The sequence below is a fragment of the Takifugu rubripes genome, chromosome 3 (genome assembly GCF_901000725.2).
Source record: "Takifugu rubripes chromosome 3, fTakRub1.2, whole genome shotgun sequence".
NCBI classification, from domain to species: Eukaryota; Metazoa; Chordata; class Actinopteri; order Tetraodontiformes; family Tetraodontidae; genus Takifugu; species Takifugu rubripes.
The window spans coordinates 706094-724174 of record NC_042287.1 but is presented as its reverse complement, the minus strand read 5'-3'; the positions used below and the strand labels follow the sequence as shown (position 1 = coordinate 724174).

At 50.2% G+C, this 18081-nt stretch overlaps 4 protein-coding genes across 11 annotated transcripts; 1 reads left to right on the top strand and 3 right to left on the bottom strand.

Annotated features, from left to right (window-relative positions):
• Positions 1 to 39: 39 nt before the first annotated feature.
• LOC115249262 (tafazzin-like) lies at positions 40 to 2675 on the bottom strand. The gene is made up of 10 exons (XM_029834460.1): positions 2203 to 2675; positions 1994 to 2122; positions 1884 to 1929; positions 1729 to 1814; positions 1516 to 1596; positions 1373 to 1414; positions 1242 to 1304; positions 1079 to 1131; positions 926 to 1003; positions 40 to 813 (listed from the first exon to the last, which is right to left on the bottom strand). The coding sequence occupies exons 1-10, from the start codon at positions 2309 to 2311 to the stop codon at positions 712 to 714; spliced, it is 789 nt and encodes a 262-aa protein (XP_029690320.1). The 5' UTR covers positions 2312 to 2675; the 3' UTR covers positions 40 to 711.
• An 816-nt stretch (positions 2676 to 3491) lies between these two features.
• Positions 3492 to 7445, bottom strand: LOC101065119 (mitochondrial carnitine/acylcarnitine carrier protein-like). Of its 2 annotated transcripts, none has more exons than XM_011621039.2 (9): positions 6809 to 7445; positions 6285 to 6371; positions 5816 to 5943; positions 4779 to 4869; positions 4580 to 4697; positions 4403 to 4475; positions 4181 to 4290; positions 3980 to 4061; positions 3492 to 3807 (listed from the first exon to the last, which is right to left on the bottom strand). In XM_011621039.2, the coding sequence occupies exons 1-9, from the start codon at positions 6911 to 6913 to the stop codon at positions 3795 to 3797; spliced, it is 807 nt and encodes a 268-aa protein (XP_011619341.2). In that variant the 5' UTR covers positions 6914 to 7445; the 3' UTR covers positions 3492 to 3794. The 2 variants fall into 2 exon arrangements, with proteins under 2 accessions (XP_011619341.2, XP_003962980.2); XM_003962931.3 differs by having other exon boundaries at positions 3980 to 4101; positions 6809 to 7437.
• A 144-nt stretch (positions 7446 to 7589) lies between these two features.
• LOC115246480 (non-structural maintenance of chromosomes element 3 homolog) lies at positions 7590 to 10618 on the top strand. Of its 5 annotated transcripts, XM_029834439.1 has the most exons (11): positions 7590 to 7689; positions 7861 to 7950; positions 8034 to 8153; positions 8255 to 8318; positions 8441 to 8520; positions 8600 to 8694; positions 8775 to 8854; positions 8974 to 9016; positions 9094 to 9156; positions 9527 to 9641; positions 9725 to 9950. In XM_029834439.1, exons 2-11 carry the CDS (start codon positions 7870 to 7872, stop codon positions 9812 to 9814), a joined length of 831 nt encoding a protein of 276 aa, XP_029690299.1. In that variant the 5' UTR covers positions 7590 to 7689; positions 7861 to 7869; the 3' UTR covers positions 9815 to 9950. The 5 variants fall into 5 exon arrangements, with proteins under 5 accessions (XP_029690299.1, XP_029690297.1, XP_029690296.1 ...); XM_029834437.1 differs by lacking the exon at positions 9527 to 9641 and having other exon boundaries at positions 7861 to 7920; positions 9725 to 10618; XM_029834436.1 differs by lacking the exon at positions 9527 to 9641 and having other exon boundaries at positions 9725 to 10618.
• Positions 10619 to 10774: 156 nt separating this feature from the next.
• On the bottom strand, positions 10775 to 18054 carry LOC101064901 (6-phosphofructo-2-kinase/fructose-2,6-bisphosphatase-like). Of its 3 annotated transcripts, none has more exons than XM_029834428.1 (14): positions 17842 to 18054; positions 14184 to 14309; positions 13794 to 13890; positions 13655 to 13721; positions 13501 to 13575; positions 13364 to 13420; positions 13169 to 13290; positions 12358 to 12565; positions 12135 to 12281; positions 11962 to 12066; positions 11659 to 11788; positions 11525 to 11587; positions 11387 to 11451; positions 10775 to 11257 (listed from the first exon to the last, which is right to left on the bottom strand). In XM_029834428.1, the coding sequence occupies exons 1-14, from the start codon at positions 17921 to 17923 to the stop codon at positions 11198 to 11200; spliced, it is 1404 nt and encodes a 467-aa protein (XP_029690288.1). In that variant the 5' UTR covers positions 17924 to 18054; the 3' UTR covers positions 10775 to 11197. The 3 variants fall into 3 exon arrangements, with proteins under 3 accessions (XP_029690288.1, XP_011619309.1, XP_011619304.1); XM_011621007.2 differs by lacking the exon at positions 17842 to 18054 and adding an exon at positions 17364 to 17507; XM_011621002.2 differs by lacking the exon at positions 17842 to 18054 and adding an exon at positions 14662 to 15211.
• Positions 18055 to 18081: the final 27 nt, after the last annotated feature.

Sequence of the window (18081 nt, the reverse complement as noted above, 5' to 3'; positions counted from 1 at the left end):
AGCCTGGACATTAATGTAGAAATACCAGAAACTGTGATTAGTCCAGGTTGGAAAGGAGTCATTTATTGTGTCCGTCCGATGTAAATCCATAAAACAAGCTGCTTCCCTGCTGGAACAAACTGTATTTCTGTTATAAAATGATACATACATTAAAAAATCGTCCACACACACACACACACACACACAATTGGAACACTTGAGTGAGGACAGAGCAGGTGCGGTTTGACTTGCACAACAGTCGGTGATATCATTGTGCCGGTCCACGTGTGTGTGCACAGATAACGCTGTAGTTGAAACATCGTAACTGACAAACAGCAGCTCTGCTGGTGAGGTATCGGAGGAAGGAGGTATCGTTATCTGCACACCCAACTGGGACAGGGTGGAACACAGAGATGTTTGAAGAACAAAGCTGTCCTACTGGTGAGAATGCAGACCAGAGCACCTCCTGCAGCACTCAACATGGCCCAGTGGAAAATAAGGCTCATTGCAGGACAAAGGTCTCATTCTAACAACAAGTCAGACCTATTTTAACAGTTTAGGCTTTCAGAAATTCCCAGGAGATGCTATGAATTCAGGAGTCCCACCTGGTCTCCTTGTGAGACCTTGTGAGATTGATGGTCCAGTGCTGACAATGACTCCAAACTGGGGAGCGGTAAGGCTGCACTGCCTTGATTTTACCCTCACTGGGGTAAAAGAGTGTGGCAGCAACACTCAGGATTTAATCTGGGCTTGTCCATGGAGGGCCTCAGCCTGGGCCTTCAGGCCCCGAAACTCCCCCTGGATGAAGTCAGTCAAGGTCTTCCTCATTTCCAACTGAGAAGAAATAGAATAAGGGGCATGTAAAAGCTCTGGAAGAGGCTGATCTTGGCCTGCAGGAACATTTCAGAACACATCAAACATCACGTGGGAAACCTTCCATCCTCACCTGGCTCTTGTTCTCAGCTCGCAGGGACTCGACCAGCTCCTTCACGCTGAACGGCCTCCCCACCAGAACCGTGATCCTCTGGAAAGGTCAGACAACACTAGCGTGAACACTAACGTGCCGGCACACAGCCGGGATGAGCCGTTTGTGCCCTACCTTCCCGATCCGAGGAACGTAGGGCTTCATATTGGGCAGAACATCACTCAAACCTACGGGCAAACGCACAGGAATCACAACCATACCACCTTTTCTCAGACATTTTAGCATCTACTAGCATCTGTGGAGGGACCCTGTGATGAAAGGTGACGCTGAGACTCACCCACGTGCCAGAGCGGCAGGATGACGGGATTAAGGGAGCACTCGGTTATTAACCGCCCCACTCCTGCCAAACACACAGGAGAAGGGATGAGCAGGGCAGCGGAAGTGTCATCAAGCAGAGCCGAACCTTACCCCATTTTAACCGGATGAACTCTTCCGTCATGTTGATTTTGCCTGTTGGAGCAGCGTCAGAGGAGGCCGTCAATCAGGAGAAAACAACAGCAGCTTAAAGGGTGAAAGACGGGGGGGGGGGGGGGCAGAGGGGGTGAACGCACCTTCTGGGAAAATGTGCACCCACTCGCCTCTGTTGAGCTTGTCCAGTACAAAATCCATGCCTCTCTGGTAAACACCATCACCTTCGCAGAACACAACACGACTCGGTCAGCAGGATTGCTATAGCAACAGTGGGCAGACGTGGACATGACGCCGTTGGGCTTAACTCACAACAGAATGTGATATAAAAGGGGGGTGGGGGGGTGGGGACTCGCCTCTGCAGACAGGAACACACTTTCCTCTGCTGAAGAATCGGGAGTGCAGCTCTTTGGTGAAGCAGATATCAGACGCTGCTGGAGTCCTGAAATGGACCAATAAATCAGCCCAGGCCGCCAGACCTCAGGTGAGGAAAAAGGCTGACAAAGCTCACCAGCGCATCCTGTTGAAGTCCCACAGGTGTCTGAGCTTCAGAACGCCTGCAGCAAAAACAGAGGTGAGGGTGGTGTCCTCATGCTCCAGCCGCTCCATGTGCTGTCTTACCCCAGAGGTGCGGGTCGTCCATGCAGGACTGGTGATTGGACAGGGTGATGAGCGGCGTGTCCGAGGGCCTCCTGTCAACTAGGTCCAGCAAGACCTCCTGGTTGTGGACCGTCAAATAGTTCATGTACTCTGTTGCAGAAAGAAGACCAGGGCTGGGATTGAACCGAATGCCCACGCTCCCACCTGGGCTAATGTGGGCGCACACTTACTGGTCCAGAAGTATGAATACGAGCCCACCATGCCCATGACCAGTGAGCTGGAGACCCTCCAGGCCAAGGGTGGGCACTGGGGGAACGGCCAGCGGACCTCCAGAGGCATGGCAGCGATCTCCAGGTTCTACATCCACCCACCTGCAACAGTCACAGGTCACAGGTCACAGAACAGGCAGGGTGATACAATCGGAACCGGGCTTGGTTGAACTTCGCAGCGCTGCCACCACAGTTTACCCCAAACACAGCAGATCTGCACACGTCCACAAAAGTTAGTCAGTGTTTAAACAAAAGCTCGGCATGCCTGCATGAACAGTATCAGATCTGAGCCCGGCTTGATTCAAAGGTTTCATCTTTTTTTTTTTAGAAACAACCTTAATTTTTCGCGTTTCTCCTGGTTGTCTCGATGCACGTTGTCCAACGAGACATTGACGTGTGTCCAGAGCCGAGTGGATGCTAACGTCTGCTAGCGAGGCTGCATCGCCAAAGTTGAAGCTCATCGGGAACTTTAACTTTAACATCGTGGCCGCAGAAAGATCAAATTGTACTTCACCTTTTCTCCAGCTGACAGTCCACTGGTCACCAACTTCGGAACTAAAAGTCGCGCAAGGAATTGTGGGAAAGACGACTTTTAGCGACCACTTAGCGGGCAAATATTACCGGCCAGTAGTTTCTGTTGGTATAGTTTAAATTTGGTCCGTTGGCGAAAAAAAAATCTGTCGCGTTTCCTTAAACCTATTTTAAAGAAAAAAAGACTTCCGCGTTGACAACAATGCGGAATTATGGGTAATCGATCGGCGCTAACATCCGGTCTGTATGCAATTATACGAGGCTGTTCAAGAAGGCAAATTATGTTGTTATGTTGGGCAGAATTGGGCAGTTTTGTATTCCTCTTGAATTTTCTTTAAAAAAAAACAAAAAAAAAACTTTATTTCCTAAATGCTTATTTCGCAAAATCCACAATTGTATCCCCCGTTTAAAAAACACAACAATTATTTATCAAGGACAAACCATTGACTAGCACAAATGTGAAGTTGTTATAAACATGTTGTAGACTACACAGTTCACGCACGCACACGCACAGCGGTGAAGTCGTTATTTCATGTTGTAACGAGCCATCCTTGCCAACAGGTGTCGTGATTTCCACTTTTGATGTGCTTTGATCTCCCCTCGATTTCTCCTTTAATGTTGGGACACTTCATCAAAGCTGGAAACATCCGATGAACATCAAACCCTCCTTTCTACCCACAATATCTGAAGACTCTGATGGAGATGAAAGACAATCTTGCTGTAGATGTAAAAGACTTTATTTAAAAACACAACAGAGCAGAAATTCCACACTAAAAGCACAAACTGCTCCCATTCTTTCCAAATACTGCATCCATTTAAATATCGTGAACACGTGTTTGTGTCTCATACACAACAGTGAAAAAACTATATAATAAAAGAATATAAAAGAGAAATGTAATATCTGAAGTCCCAGTTCCACATGACCAGTCTAACACTGGGTAGTCCAGCCTGGTGACTGGTTCCCAGCTAGCTTTACCAACTGGGTGCAAGTGCGTTCAGTCCCTTTAAAGCCACCTCGAACCCTAAAAAGCAGGCCTGGGGAGGAAGACAGGAGCAGAGATGACCACAGGACAGGATTAGTTCATTTTAGTGGGTCCAAATCAAATTTCCTCATTTTGTGTCCAGCTTGGAGTCCTTTAATAAGACGGTTCACACCCACTGGTTGGACGTATGACATGTATGACATGTATGACATGTAAACAGGTACCGCATTAGCAGGGAAGGCTCGGAGGAAGACGGCATTGAAGCCTTTATAGAGCGCCGCAGGACCTTCTTCTCTGAGCAGAGTTCTGAGCACATCAAGCAAACCGCTGTACTTCCCCTCTGCAGCTGAACACACATACACACATGCGCGCGCAGTTCATTTGAAGAAAGGTCACATGTCCGCCTGACTTTTTCACAAACTCACCTGTCTGGAAATTGGACTTGAGGACATCTGGAGGAAGAGCGATGGTCCAGTTGAGAATTCCAGCTACCCCTCCTGCCAGGAGGATGTTGGGAGTGCTGAGCTGGCTGACGCTGTAACAGGAATGTGGTGTGTTCATCTTGGCAGACACGTGCAATGCGAAGCTTAATGTTTAACAGACCTCAGATCTGCTCACTGTCCTGGATGCTAGTCAGGGTCACTCACCTTTGACCCTCAGGTGTGAGGGCTCGTTTGAGGTATTCATATGTGAGGAAGTATAGACCGTTGGAAGGCACGTCTGAGAGACAGCCGGCACACACATCGATTAAAGCTTAGTCAGTCCACACACACACACACACACACACACACACTCACACACGCACACACGTCTGTCCAAGTTACCTCTGATGAGCGTCAGAACGGTTCCTTTGTAGACGCTGCGGATCCCCTGTTCTTTATAGAGTCGGACTGCACAGTCCAGTGGCCCCGAGTACTTCAGCTTCCCACCACTGGCCTGAACCTGAACGCACCATGTAGCATTGCACTCGTGTGCAGTTCAAATGCACACACAGACACACAGACACACACACACGTATCCTACCTGAAGTAAACACTTGATTCTTTCTCCTGGGGCAACAATGACCGTGGTGAAAACTCCTGCCAGACAGCCAGACAGGAAAACCTGAGTGTGCCTGAACACAACAGAACAGAGGTCCATCAGGTCCATGATGTCCATATTGGACACACAACCACACCAACACCAACGCCACAACGTAAGGAACGTCCACAACGTCCTCAGTAGAAGCACTATTTCTTGGTTAGACTATATTTCCACAGGGTTAGGGTTAGGGTTAGGGTTAGGGTTCCAGACAGGAACTTCCTACACAGGTCCGACGATGAATCAAGTCCCTTCCAAAATAAAACAGGTGTTTAGTGACACTGGACTGAGAAGAGGAGGGGTCCCGGTTCCAGCCCCGGTCCGGACAAAACACAGGTGTTCTGATGGTAGGGGAAGGTGCCAGAGCACCTTCACAGCACTGCCGTGATGCCCTCGAGCAAGGTGCCAAACCCACAAATGCTCATATAGGTCCCTGTACTGGTGACCCTTCCAGGGGGGGACCCAGTTAAGCGGTTAAGAAGACGGTAGACGGTTTATTGACTGTTGACTTTATCAAAATACAAAGAGGAGGAAAAGTAGTGACCCAGTCAAGAAAAGCTCAGACGGAACCATCAAGAAACCAAAGCAAACTATGCTGGCCTCATCTGTGGAGACTATAAGAGGAAAGAAATGTTTTCCAGACAGGAAAGATCACACACACACACACACACGCACACGCACACACACACACATACACACACACACACACACACACACACACCCACACACACACAGAGTTCTCAGAAACCAGAGGACTTAAAGCCCTTCTGGACAGGAGATACAGAGGATTGTCCAGCCTCCACATTGACACGTACAGATATAGACCAAGAGGCAGATGGGTCACATGGTGCAAAGGGGGCGGGGCTCCGTGAAGAGACCAATGAGAGTAGAGGGGAGGGACGGCAAGGAATTGCTCTATAACTAGCTATTCTGGGCACACACACCACCGTGTGTACGTGTGCGTGTGTGTGTGTGTTTACGTTAGAGGTGAGTTCAAGTCCGTCTGCTGGAGCTGTTTCCCCAGACCAAACCCAAAGAAACTGATGGCCATCATTGGAGCGACACCTGCCAGAGGAGCGCCCATACCTTTATAGAGGCCCAGGAGTCCCTGGACACACACACACACACACACACACACGGAGGCAGAAATGATCAGGAGTTATGGATAATTCATCTGTGTAAATTGTAACTCAAGGTTTTGCCTTGGAACACAGGTGGGCAGCAAAATATCAAAGGTCACGTGGTGAAAATCACGTGACTCTGAACTTTGCCTGCAGTTCTTCTATTAACTGGTTCTGTTCTGGATCCAGGTAAAGGACAAAGGCTGGAAAATCATCCGTGATGATTCCAAATATGATGACATGAACATGCTGCCCTCTCCGGTCAGTCCTGACTGTCCAGAGACATTCTGAAGGGTTGTGTGTGTGTGCGTGTGTTTGTGTCGTTCACCTCTTTGGACACGGTCTTTCTGAAACAGTCGTACGTCCCCGTGTAGAGGACCGTGCAGGAGGATCTGGGCTGCGTCTGCAGCCTCACCTGAAACACACACACACACACACACACACACACACACACACACACACAGCTTTGCGTCATCACTAAATCATGATGTCAGCTCCGGTTTGATGGCCCTTCAGAGGTCACACACACACCCGCGCGCGCGCGCTGCCCTGACAGATAAGGAAACACCCGTTAAAGATAAAAGCGCGGCCGTTGAGGTTCAGAGAAATTCCTGACACGTGCACGAGCCTGACAATAATCCTCTATTCCTTTCTTCTGCCATTGACAGGTGATCACCTCCCCAGTCTGACACCTGTCGCCTCCAACTTTTAAACTTTTATCAGCTCCTGTCGGTAGAAAGGCAGCAGCGAGGCTCCTGTAAGCGCGTTAATCCTCCTGATCACTGGATCAAACCGTGACTTTTAGTGGATTCATGAATGGACGAGCAGAAGCACAGACGCCGCGTCACAGACCTTGATGGTGTCCAGCGGGTGTCCAGCCAGCAGCAGGCAGGCTCCGGCCACTCCTCCGGCCACGAAGTTCTTCAGCGGGGACGCGCGTCCTCTGTCTTCCCCCATCCTCTCTCTCTGCCCGCATGGCCACAGGCGACAGCGGGACCCGGTCCGCTTCTGCCCGCTGCACCTCACCGTGCAGCACCGCCGTCCCGCCTGCGTGCGCGCGTCCGCTCCGTGGAGATCTACCGGTGTAAAGGGAACAGCGCCGCCTTGTGGGGACGAGTGGTTCCAGGTGAGTTTTTAATTGGTTTTAATTGTATATTTAGACGTTTTAGAGATGCGTGTTGTGGCAGATTAATGACTTAAAAACTGTTTAATCACACGCTTTAACATCCCCTCGCTTCACTTTTCTTCACATTGCACATAAATACAAAATAAAGAGAAACTGTTCCTATTATTCACATTTTCCGATCAGAATTTTCAGTTAATAGTTGCAAGATAAACACACGCGCATTTGATATTATTTCTTGTCTCTCGTGTGTAAGTCAAGATCTTCATCATGTTCTTCATCATGATTTTCATCATGATTTTCATCATGTTTTATCTTCTCATTCTCTTCAGTTGAGCTGCAAGTTTCACGTTGCTTCTTGTGCTGTGGATCTAAAAATAGATTTCATATGACTTTACATATTTACCACATTTATGTACTTATATACGTATCTATACAGCGTGCACACATGCACGCGTTTAGTCCCGTTTAAAGCACAAATGTGTGTCGATCTAACTGTTGCTGATAAAGTTTTAGTCGAAAAAGTCGCGGGAACCGGGGAGCGATGACGTCATAAGCGTGCGTCCGCCAGAAGCGCAAGCGGGAATTTTACTGTTCGGAAACCGTTTCGGTAAGGAAAAAGGGTCGTTTCTGTCAACGGGGTTTGGTTAACGATGATTCAGATGGTTCACTTTCCAGCTCTAGTTGGTCTAAACGTGTCACTAACGTCTCCTTCAAACGTCTGTTTTTGTTAAGTCACAAATGTATGTAGATCTTTGCAAATGTGCCTTTTCTCTGTTAGTGGGTGGTGATGACGCAGAGAGGCAGGTCGGCAAACCCACCCCGCTCCTCTCAGGCTGCAGTGAGTCCGTCCATCCATCCATCCATCCATCCATCCATCCATCCATCCATCCTTCCATGTATTCATCCATCCATCCTTCCATCTATTCATCCAGTGTTTCCTTGTCCATGCAGAGACATTCTGGCTCCGGCCGTGTTCAGGAGGACGATGACGACTCCTTGTTCACTCAGCCAACTACCTCCCAGGTCCAGAGAGGCTTGGAGAAGCTCACCCCCGCTCAGGTTGAACGAAAGGTAGCACACAGGTGACTTGTGGGTGAACACACCTGTTGAAGTGTGTTTTCATGCAGTGGAGTGTGTGTGTGTGCGCGTGTGTGTGTGTGTGTCTCCTGCAGACAGCCGAGGTGGTGCAGTTCATCCTGGTGAAAGACCAGAAGAAGTTCCCCATTCGTCGAGCAGGTAGCGCCGCAGCAGGCTGTGCTGGGCCTCCGGTCCTGGTTCCACCTGCGTTTGTGTGAGATGTTCCTCATGTTTGGATCGATGTGCGTTATGGACCTGAGATTAGGATCTTTTGCTTCCAGACCTCATCAGAGTGGTGCTGAAGGAGTATAAAAACATCTACCCAGAGGTCATGAAGAGAGCGGCTCGGACCTTTGAGCAGGTGGGTCCAGAGCCACCGGATCACCTCCGTGTTGATCACCTCGTTGATCACACATCGGCTGACATTCTCTGCTCACCAGGTCTTCGGACTCAGGCTGATGGAAATTGACCCCAAGAATCACTTGTACATACTTCAGAACAACCTGGAGCCCGTGGGGGCAGCTTCCCCGGTCATGTGAGATCTGCTTCAGTGAAGGATCTGTTTGAGATCTGGGATCTGCTGGTGACTCTGAGTGTGTGTGTGTGTGTGTACAGGAAACCCTGCAGCTCAAAGACGGGCCTGCTGTGGGTCATCCTCAGCGTTATCTTCATGAAAGGAGGCGTCGTCAGAGAGAGTGAGTCGGGTTCTTTGATCTTTCTGGGTTCTTCAGCAGAACCATCTGGTCCGTGGGTCAGAACCGCCACGTTGAACTTGGTCTGGAGTCACCGGGTGGGTCTCTGCTTTGTGCTGCAGGTGTTATCTGGAACATCCTGAAGAAGCTGCGTGTTCAGCCGGGGTGAGCTGACCTCCTGGTCCAGGTCCAGGTCCCGGGATGGGTGGTGGTCAACGTTCTGTTCTGTTCTGCCCCTGCAGAGAAAAACACTCGGAGTTTGGGGAGGTGAAGAAAGTGGTGACGGAGGAGTTTGTACGCCAGAGGTACGTCTGGGCTTCCCCCTCTCTGTTCACAGCTCCTGACCCGGCCCGCCCCTGGTCCTGGCCTAAGCCCAGACATTAGCTCAGTCGTGTTATCACACGCAAGTGGGTTCGGCAGGTCATAGGTTCCAGTCCCACTGGGACCAGCTGGTGTGTTCAGAGCCAGTTTCTGTCAGACCATAGACTCTGGTTTATACCACACCAAAGAGCAGCCGGGGAAGGTCCAGTCCAGCCGGCACCACAGCCGAGGTGAGCCGGGCCTGGTGCCTCCCAACATCTGCACCAGGATCCAGCTGCTGTACTCCCAGTTTTAGCCTGTCTTGATGTGTTTAGCTCAGGCTGTGATACGGCATGTGTGTGTGTGTGTGTGTAGGTACCTGGAATACGTCCGTGTCCCTCACACAGAACCCCTGGAACACGACTTTTGTTGGGGTCAGCGTGCTGTTGCAGAGGTGTCAAAAGCCAAAATCCTGGAGTTTATGGCTGAGGTCGGTGTGTATGTGTGTGTGTGTGTGTGTGAGGGGAAACACCTGCGTGGTCGCTGAGCTGGATCACCTTTGTGATGTTTCAGCTCCATCAGCAGGACCCAAAGAGCTGGTCACAGCAGTACAGAGAAGCCCAGGCGTCCTCCCCACGGGCCGGAACCAGCAGCCAGAGATGAGGCCGTCGCCCCGTTGCTCCCGCAGGGGACAGGACGCGGGACGTGCGTCCTCCTGTTGTTGTTGACACCCTTGAGATGCGTCTGCGTCTCCTCCGCTCACTCGGCAACGTCACGTCTCCAGAGTCATAGCAACACTGTTAGCATTTGTTGTTTATTGAATAAAGTGTTCACCATTGCTCACACTCGGTGTTGTTACATGTCACGGGGACAATTGGACACAGAACCGAGCGGTGAGACGAGGTGGTTGTTCAGAAACCGCAGGACGGGACAGGAAGACCTAAATAAGAACATGACTGTACATAGCAGCATCTCTGAAAACACATCTGCTGTCCATCCAGATGTGGGAGCTAACGTTAGCGCCAGGGGTCGCCGCCATAGCAACACTGTTAGCCTAGCGACAATGTTTCAAATGGCAGGTCAACTTTCTACTGCATATTTGTGAGGCACATCTGGTGGTTCAGGAGCCAGATGTTTGCCTCTGGTTTCACACTTCACAGAGGATTATGGGAGATTTTATTTTGCATGAAGTCAAAATAGCACCAAAAATATTAACGTGGAGGAAAGAATATGAGCCCAGCTGTGTCTTTACTGAGAATCCAGCTGAATGTAAACCTTGACGTTCTGGCAGCCATCTTGTTTCCCAGGGGGCGGGGCTGATTCAAGCCACGCCCCAAAGCCCGCCCTCACCTGTATGTAAACATTAACATCCAGAGGTGCAGAAAATGTTACATCTGTCACCTGCAGCTGCTAGCTTAGCATAAAGATGGAAGTTTCCTGACTGGAGTTCTGGCTTCCTCATCCAGGCGGAACATTTCTGCTCATCCTGGGTCAGAACTACCGCGTGATTGGTCAGAAATTCAGTGTGTGCGTGGCTTGTACAGTAAAGCGCAAACGTCTTTTCAGCCGGGCAGAACTACGTTAGTTCCTGTTCTTTAGTCCCGTCAGCAGTTTTTCCTGCTCTTTTCCTCTGTAAAACACGAGTTGGTGTCAAACTTCTCTCTTTTTAGTTCACGCCATCTTCATCAGTAACGAAGAAAAATCTCAAGTCTTAGAAATACAAAAATACCATCAGAGCTTCCAAAAATATTCTGTTGCGAAATCATTTGAGTTCTCCTCAAACTTGGACACAGACTTCGTGACAAGAAGTGGTGCTAGCTGAGGTTAGCATGGTAACTATGGTAACCCGAAAAAGTGTTTCAGAAATAACAGTGAATTCCAGTGAATTTCATGTCACTGTCTTTGGCCTGAGCCGTGGTGCATTAAGGTGCGTTAATGCTCATAAAAATGCAGGTGAAAGGAACAGCCTGGATAACTGACGACTGGGATTACGTCCGTTGAAAAGGTCACTTTGCTTGACTGCGGCTGGAGATAGAGCCTGACGGTCTAGATGTGGTCTGGGACGGTCTCCAAAGCCTCCGCGGGGTCCCTGTTCACATCTACGTTCTGGAAAAATGACAGAAACGGTCATCTGAAGTCACCTGACTCCTCTTTTTAAAGATGCAGCTCACCCCAAAGTTAGCACTGTTAGCTAGCTAAACCTCATCCAATTAGGACAGTTTTCACTGAACCTACCTCTGGTCTGTCTCTGTGAGTGTTTACAGCCTCCACGTTGAGGAAGACGGACTCGACTCTGCAACCTAAAACAAAGAGATTGGCGTGAAATGGCCTGACGAGGAGGTCCTCGGGGCAAAGGCGTGGGGCTGGACTCACCGTAGGCCACTGGGGTGAGTTTCAGGACAGTGTGGAGAGGACACTTCAGGTAAGGAAGCTCGTCTGAGACAGAAGACACACGGTTTAAATGGGGGTGTTCGCTACGTTAGCTTCAGTGGGGGGGCGTGTCTCACCGGCACTCTTGTCCAGGAAGTAGGCCAGCAAACACCTCATGACGGCCTGATGACAGATGACCAAGACGTTCTCCTGCCTCTCCAGCTCCATGATGACTGGCTCCAGACGGTGGACCAGGTCCTCGTACGACTGAAACACACAGGCCATGGATACTGTCTCTGTAAGGGCACGCACCTCCTGGCCCTTTCATATTGTTTTATGCAGATGCTAAGCTAGTGTAGCATCTATATCTTCACACTAGCACATGTCCAGCCACAACTCTCCAGGCTTAGTGGGTCAGAACTGCACGTTCAGGTTCTCACCTCTCCTTTAGGGTAGCGGTAACGATACTTGTCTTGGTCTCGCAGTGCAAACTCTTCGGGGAAATTCTCCTGAATCTCCTCATAGGACATCTCCTCACACACTCCCTGGAGCAGAAGAAACCAGACGTGAAGGTGTGTCACACAGCACGCGGACACGAGGAGGTCGCACTCACGGCATCGATCTCGTTGAGGGCCTTCCACTGTTCGTACTGGACTCCCAGAGCCTCGGCAGTCTGGATGGTCCTCTTCATGTGGCTCGTCCAGACCTTCAGGTCTCTGATGGACTGGTCGCGCATGTACGTCCCCAGAACGCTGGCAAACTGACAGAAAACCCCGGACAGTTGAGCTCCACCAGCAAGTTTAAAAGACGCCTTTCCATGTTTCCGTATGTCTGACCTTTGCCCCCTGAGACGACAGCCCCAAATCTCCCCCAATACGACCCACGAGGTTGAGCTCGCTCTCGCCGTGGCGACACAGGTAGATGGACCTCGGCGTCACGTGGATGTTCATGAGGTAGTAGACGATCCTGCTCTGGATGTGGTCCTGGACCCGATTAACCAGGTACCTGCTGCCCACGTTGAAGATCTTGATGTAGGACAAGTTTCTGCGCAAAGTTCCAGACTTCAGTCACCCAAAACGAATCTGTCTGTTTATAACACGTTTATGATTCTGCATTCACAGACTGATATTCAATCCACTCCAACATTAATAAAGAGCATCTGCTAGGATCCAGACCAGGGGTGGGCAAGTCCAGTCCTCGAGGGCCAGACTTTCTGTCCTACAGGTAGACAACGCTTTCACCTGGGGTTCCACTTACCTTGGTGAAAGCAGTTCCTGCCTGGTTGAAGCTGGAATCCAACCCTCAAGGACTGGATTTGTCCTCCCTTGATGACCAAGTCCAATCCATGAAGGCTGGATTCCAGCCAGGTTTTGCATCCAACCAGGTAGAAACCGCTTTCGCCAAATGAGGCGGAACCCCAGGTGAAAGTGTTGGGTGAACCCGGTGCGGATCTGGCCCTCGAGGACTGGACTTGCCCACCCCTGATCCAGACGGTCTGCACAGAAAGTTGGTCTGACCCCTGAACGAGTATCAGAGGCAGGACAAACTGCCTTCAACGGGAGGAAACCTTGAGTAGAACTGGGCTCATATGGGGGTGGGGTCTAAACCCGAGCCTGGACTGGTTCACACTGGTGTTAGTGGCCTCACCTGTCCTTGGTGTCGTCCAGGGGGATGTAGGTCACCTGGTAGCATTCGATCCTCTTCAGGAAGTCTGCCACCGCTTCCTCCTTGTCACAGCCTGCATAGTCCGGACTGCTCAGCTTTACTTGCTGTGGGATGTGAATAAAGCGGTCAAAGGATTGTAGACTTCTGCTGGACTCTACCGTCATTGGCTTCACCTACCTTAATGTTCTCAGCAATGATTTCTGGATCGTCACATATTGACTCCACAAAGAAAACCTGCACACATTGGGGTCAAGTATTAAAATCAGGCCGCAAAAATAAGGTTTTCAGAGACCGAAAGGAGGCAAAAACCTGACCTTGTATCCGTTCTCCTTGGCAAAGTTGAGGATCAGATCTCTGCGGTCGGGGGTGGTGTTGGTGGCATCCAAAACCTTTAAGATCACAAGTTTTGGAGTTTAATATTGACTAAAAGAGGCCACTCTGGTGCAGCAGTTGTGGTTGTGAACTCACCACCACCTGGCCCATCCCTCTGGTGAAGTAGTCACACACGTCCCTCAGAGCAGCAACGATACAGGCCCTGAAAATCCACCAAGGTCATTAACCCACAGAAACCCCCTGGATTAAAGTTCTCAGCACACGGCGCTCATACTTGCGTATCTTCATGGCCTCCGCGTTGTCGGACCTGAAGAACTCAAAGCTGTTGTAGGAACCTGCAGCGTCTCTCCTGTACTGGCCCACATTGAACGCTGAAGCACAGACAGACCGACAGACAGACAAACGGTGAACACAACACCCTTTTTAGCATGAATCTGTTGGTTTGGTCAGGTTCTCCAGAAGCTTCAGGCTGATTCCATCCTTAAAGTCCCCGAGAGACACTTGGGACAAAAACAATATAGACCAGCAGGGGTCAGGATGACCGTCTGAGGTCTAGATCGGACTGAGGGGGGCTGGTGGGTCAAAAACAGGGACGCTTTTATGCAGATGACAGCCAGTTCTATTGAACACCGGCAGTAAAGTGGTTCAGACTCGTCTCTGGTACCTTTGGTGGTGACACCGATCCAGTTCAGGTATCTGGTCAGCTTCTTGGAGATGTAGGTCTTCCCTCTGGCCGGGAGTCCCACCATCACAATCATGGTCGGGGAGTTGGTGAACTGGGGCACTGAGGCTGAAACACACACACACACACACACACACACACACATGGGTTTCTGAGGTCTGGACTGAATGGTTGAGACTCTGCCCCTTCCTTGGACCCTCCTGACGATGGTTTCTACGGTTCTTCTCACGTGGGCGCTTGTCTCTGTTGGGTTTTTCCCAAAAGAATCCGCTCAAAATGGAAGAGCGGAAGGGCCGATGTTCACCGCTGAGGTCACATGACGGCGTGGTTGAGGTTAATGGCCTTCTGGCTAAACGCCACGCGATGAGGTGGACATCAAAATCTCCAGAGGCGAATGTGACACACTTGATACACATTAATCAGCAAACGCGTGTGTGTTCTTGTGTGCATGTGTACTCACAGCCTCTACGTTGGCTCAACCTGCTCTTCATACAAGGAACCCAGGTCTTCTCCAGACGGGTCTGAGTGAGCCTCTCTGACATCGCTTCAACAGGCTAGTGTGTCCGTGTGAGTGTGTGTGAGCAGCATGCAATAAAGAGGAGCTCTCAATTGACAGCAAGACTTTTTAGCCGTCACACGCCGTCACTTTGTGGGTTTGATTGGATGCCGGCTCAGAACCGAGTCTGTGGTTGGACCAGTCGCCTGTCAATCATGTTGTTTGGCTAAGACGAGGTCATCGACCAATCGTAACATGCAACGGTAACCTTTGTCCAGGCACACAGGAAGCAACGCTGTGTGTGTTCTACTTAGTGAGGACCAGTTTACCAGCAAAGTGAGGACAACCTCAAAGGTGTGTCTGAGGGTTCAGACCTGGTTTAAGGTTGGGTTTAGGCAGGAGCTCAGGAGCTGGGGGTGGTTATCCATAAATGTCCTCACAAAGACAGAGGTATAGATGTGAGCTGTTTCACAGTTTTGGACAGGGTTAGGGGCTGATTTTAGTCCGCCACACTTGTGGCGACCTGAACTTGGTGTTTCTGAACAAGATCGGGAGAATCTTTGACCAGCAACACCTTCCTGTTCATGTCCAGCTGGGCGAAACTGAGACAGGGGCCGGTCCACCCAAAGGACAAAGCAGCCAGTCACAAATGGTCCAGAGCAGTGAAGATGTCCACGTTGGACAAACCAGACCACCAAACTAGAAGAACAGCAGAAGAACAGCATCAAATACGCTAGGGACACGCTAGAACCCGGGCGTCTCCCTAAACAGGTGAACACCCAGCCCCTCCTGGGTCATGTGACCCTCACCTGATGAGTGACCCCATCAGATGGTTTCAGTCAACCTTTGATTAGCTGATGAGCGTTAATGACAGCTATTCATCAAGCGGGGGTCGCTTGATGACGGCCATTCAGCCCGGCGAGAACACAAACGCGGTGTTTTCTGCTACACAAGATTGGCTCGACACAAGCGGTCTCATCTCAGCGTAGCGTGGGCGGGGTCTTCATAGCGATGTGGTCTCCAGACTCTCATTAGCATGTAACACAAAAACAAGTGTGGAGGACATGGAAAGGTCCGCTGATACAATAAAGCCTTTATTACAGTCAGAGACTTTACAACGTGCACAACCAGAAAGACGGGAAATATTCGCACAACTCTGCACAGCGTAATTTCGTTTCGTTTGTTAGCAGCAGACAATGAATAAAAGTTAACAAATCAGTAAAGAATAAAATAATGAATCTTAAAGTATGCACACAGCATGCAAGTGCAAAAACAACTAAGCAACACTAACAGATTAGTTTATCAGATGTTGATGGGCTTAATTTACATTTTGCTCATTAGCAAAATAAAAGCAAAATAGCCCTCGTAGAGTGCAGCCCCCCAGCGGGGGGTCACTGGGAGGGAGGTCAGAGTCTTGCCTTCCTTTAATGGGGGTGGCTGGACTAAAATCTTTACAAGTTAACCGGTACCATGGAAGACCAAGGCTCAAAGTCCCTCCACAGTCCAGGACATCACCAAAAATGTAAACAACATTAGCTCTGGTGGCTAACTAGCATATACAGGAAACACAAACGTTACGTTCTAAGTAAACCAGTTTGTTTCAGGGGAGCTCAGATTGATGTCAGTAGTATAAAAAACTAGTTTCCAACAACTCCGTGACCAGTTGCTCACTGGTTGTTGCAGTAACTTAGGTCCCTCTTCAACTGTCCGCCGGTTCTGCTGATTGTCCCTCAGCCTGGTAAACCTTATTTGGGGTCTGGCCGTGTGGCTGTTTGACCAGGTCCAGCTCGTAGCCTTTATTTGTTTAGTGAAACAAAGAAAACTGTTTCAGTTGTGGGTTTGAATCCTCTGGCGGCTCCTGAGTGGCGTTAGCCCCCCTGGCCAAACAGAGCATTAACAGCCCCGTTAGCATATTCAGCACCGCACCATTCAAACGTTCAGCCCTGATACCCCTGAAGGAAAAGCACCAAGAGTCTCAACTCTCACCAAACCGGTCAGAACTGAAGGAGGCCAAACGTTGTCCTACGGTCCAGTTAGGCCTGATTATGGTAGAAAGAATACATGAAGCTTAGCAAGATTCTGCTGTGGTATCATGTCTTATCCATGACCAGTGCATGTCCGTTCATCTCATCTACGTCAGGACTCCAAAAACTACAACATTGCTATTTTAATTCAAGATCTAATGTCATTAATTAATTAAAGGCTAATGCACCTTTTAACTATGTGCTGTCCTTGACGTGCCCATGACTAAATTGATCATTTTTATTATTAGTTTAACTTTTTTTTTTTTTTTAAATGGGGAAACTGCTGCGTTTAGCTGCTGGAAATGAGTTCGAAGCTTCTCCAGCAGGATGTTGCACGAATCCAAATGTCGTATTAACGATAAATTCAGAATCGCGATGTCCGAACACTGGCGGTGGCCCCGCCCACGGTCTGACGTCACCGTCTGTCTCAAGCAGATATCTCCTGATATCTGGACTCTGTCCTTGACTGTCCAACATGTCCACGTGATGACCACAGGAAACACTTCAGATTCTGCTGTTGTGGGAAATCACGCAAAAACACACCTCGGCAGGGTTGCGCAACACTGTACGACCGTGCGTGCGCGCGCGCGTGAGGCACAGACTGCAGCTTTTCCGTCTCCGTTTGCAGGATTCAAAACTCACCTGTGCTCTCGCATCGCACGCGCTGCCGCCGCGCCGCCACGCGCTGCTTGGCCTCCATTTATTTTCTTTGCGGGGAGAAGGAGCAGAAGCCACGCGGGCTGTTCCTCATCGCAGTCCTGCCCCCCCCCCCCGCTTCCTCTCCCAAAATAAACGCAGGGCCGTCAGCCCGGGGTCCTGAAGCCCCCTCCCCCCTCCCGATCCGGGGCTGCGGCTGCGAAAGTCGCGCCTTTGTCCCGCAGCAGAACCGCATCAACCTTCCTTAAATTTCACAAGCTGCAGCGCGCGGACCCCGCGGCTCTTACGTAACCGCTCGTGGAGCGCGTGTCAGCGCTTGAGACGTCATTTCTTTAATTGGTGACGTAATGATGACCACCCGCTGTGCATGTCCATCAATCGAAATGATCGAAAAATGACCTTTTGTGAATGTGCACGACATTGTGTGCCTGCGTGTACCCCTGGCTGCGTGCGTGTCACTCACCGTGCGGCAGCTGGATCCTGAGAATCCTCCCAAGGGGGCCCGGCACAGTGATCCGGTCCTCCGTGATCGCTCCTCGGCTCATTCCTAGGGTCTCCTCCGATCAAAGCGCGCGCGCGTTTGCGTGTGTTCGCGTTGCCCTGAATGTATCTCCTCTCGCTGGGATCCAATCTGCGGACTGGAACCAGTCTTCCCGCTTTTAACTGTCGGTTGTTGGTGCCTCCTGCTGGGCGCGCGTGCGTG

Excerpts from the sequence above, each read along its gene's own strand:
- LOC101064901 (XM_029834428.1), bottom strand. The coding sequence starts at position 17,923 with ATGAGCCGAGGAGCGATCACGGAGGACCGGATCACTGTGCCGGGCCCC. Across the intron at positions 13,421-13,500 it reads CCAAGGAGAACGGATACAAG|GTTTTCTTTGTGGAGTCAAT; the intron begins GTCAGGTTTTTG and ends CAATGTGTGCAG. Across the intron at positions 12,282-12,357 it reads TGTCGTCTCAGGGGGCAAAG|TTTGCCAGCGTTCTGGGGAC; the intron begins GTCAGACATACG and ends GTTTTCTGTCAG.
- LOC115249262 (XM_029834460.1), bottom strand. The coding sequence starts at position 2,311 with ATGCCTCTGGAGGTCCGCTGGCCGTTCCCCCAGTGCCCACCCTTGGCC. Across the intron at positions 1,597-1,728 it reads GTGTGTTCCTGTCTGCAGAG|GTGATGGTGTTTACCAGAGA; the intron begins GCGAGTCCCCAC and ends TGTTCTGCGAAG. Across the intron at positions 1,004-1,078 it reads ACGTTCCTCGGATCGGGAAG|AGGATCACGGTTCTGGTGGG; the intron begins GTAGGGCACAAA and ends TGACCTTTCCAG.
- LOC115246480 (XM_029834436.1), top strand. The coding sequence starts at position 7,870 with ATGACGCAGAGAGGCAGGTCGGCAAACCCACCCCGCTCCTCTCAGGCT. Across the intron at positions 7,951-8,033 it reads CCATCCATCCATCCATCCAT|AGACATTCTGGCTCCGGCCG; the intron begins CCATCCATCCAT and ends TTGTCCATGCAG. Across the intron at positions 9,017-9,093 it reads AAGCTGCGTGTTCAGCCGGG|AGAAAAACACTCGGAGTTTG; the intron begins GTGAGCTGACCT and ends CTGCCCCTGCAG.
- LOC101065119 (XM_003962931.3), bottom strand. The coding sequence starts at position 6,913 with ATGGGGGAAGACAGAGGACGCGCGTCCCCGCTGAAGAACTTCGTGGCC. Across the intron at positions 5,944-6,284 it reads GAAAGACCGTGTCCAAAGAG|GGACTCCTGGGCCTCTATAA; the intron begins GTGAACGACACA and ends GTGTGTGTCCAG. Across the intron at positions 4,476-4,579 it reads CGTTCTGACGCTCATCAGAG|ACGTGCCTTCCAACGGTCTA; the intron begins GTAACTTGGACA and ends GCTGTCTCTCAG.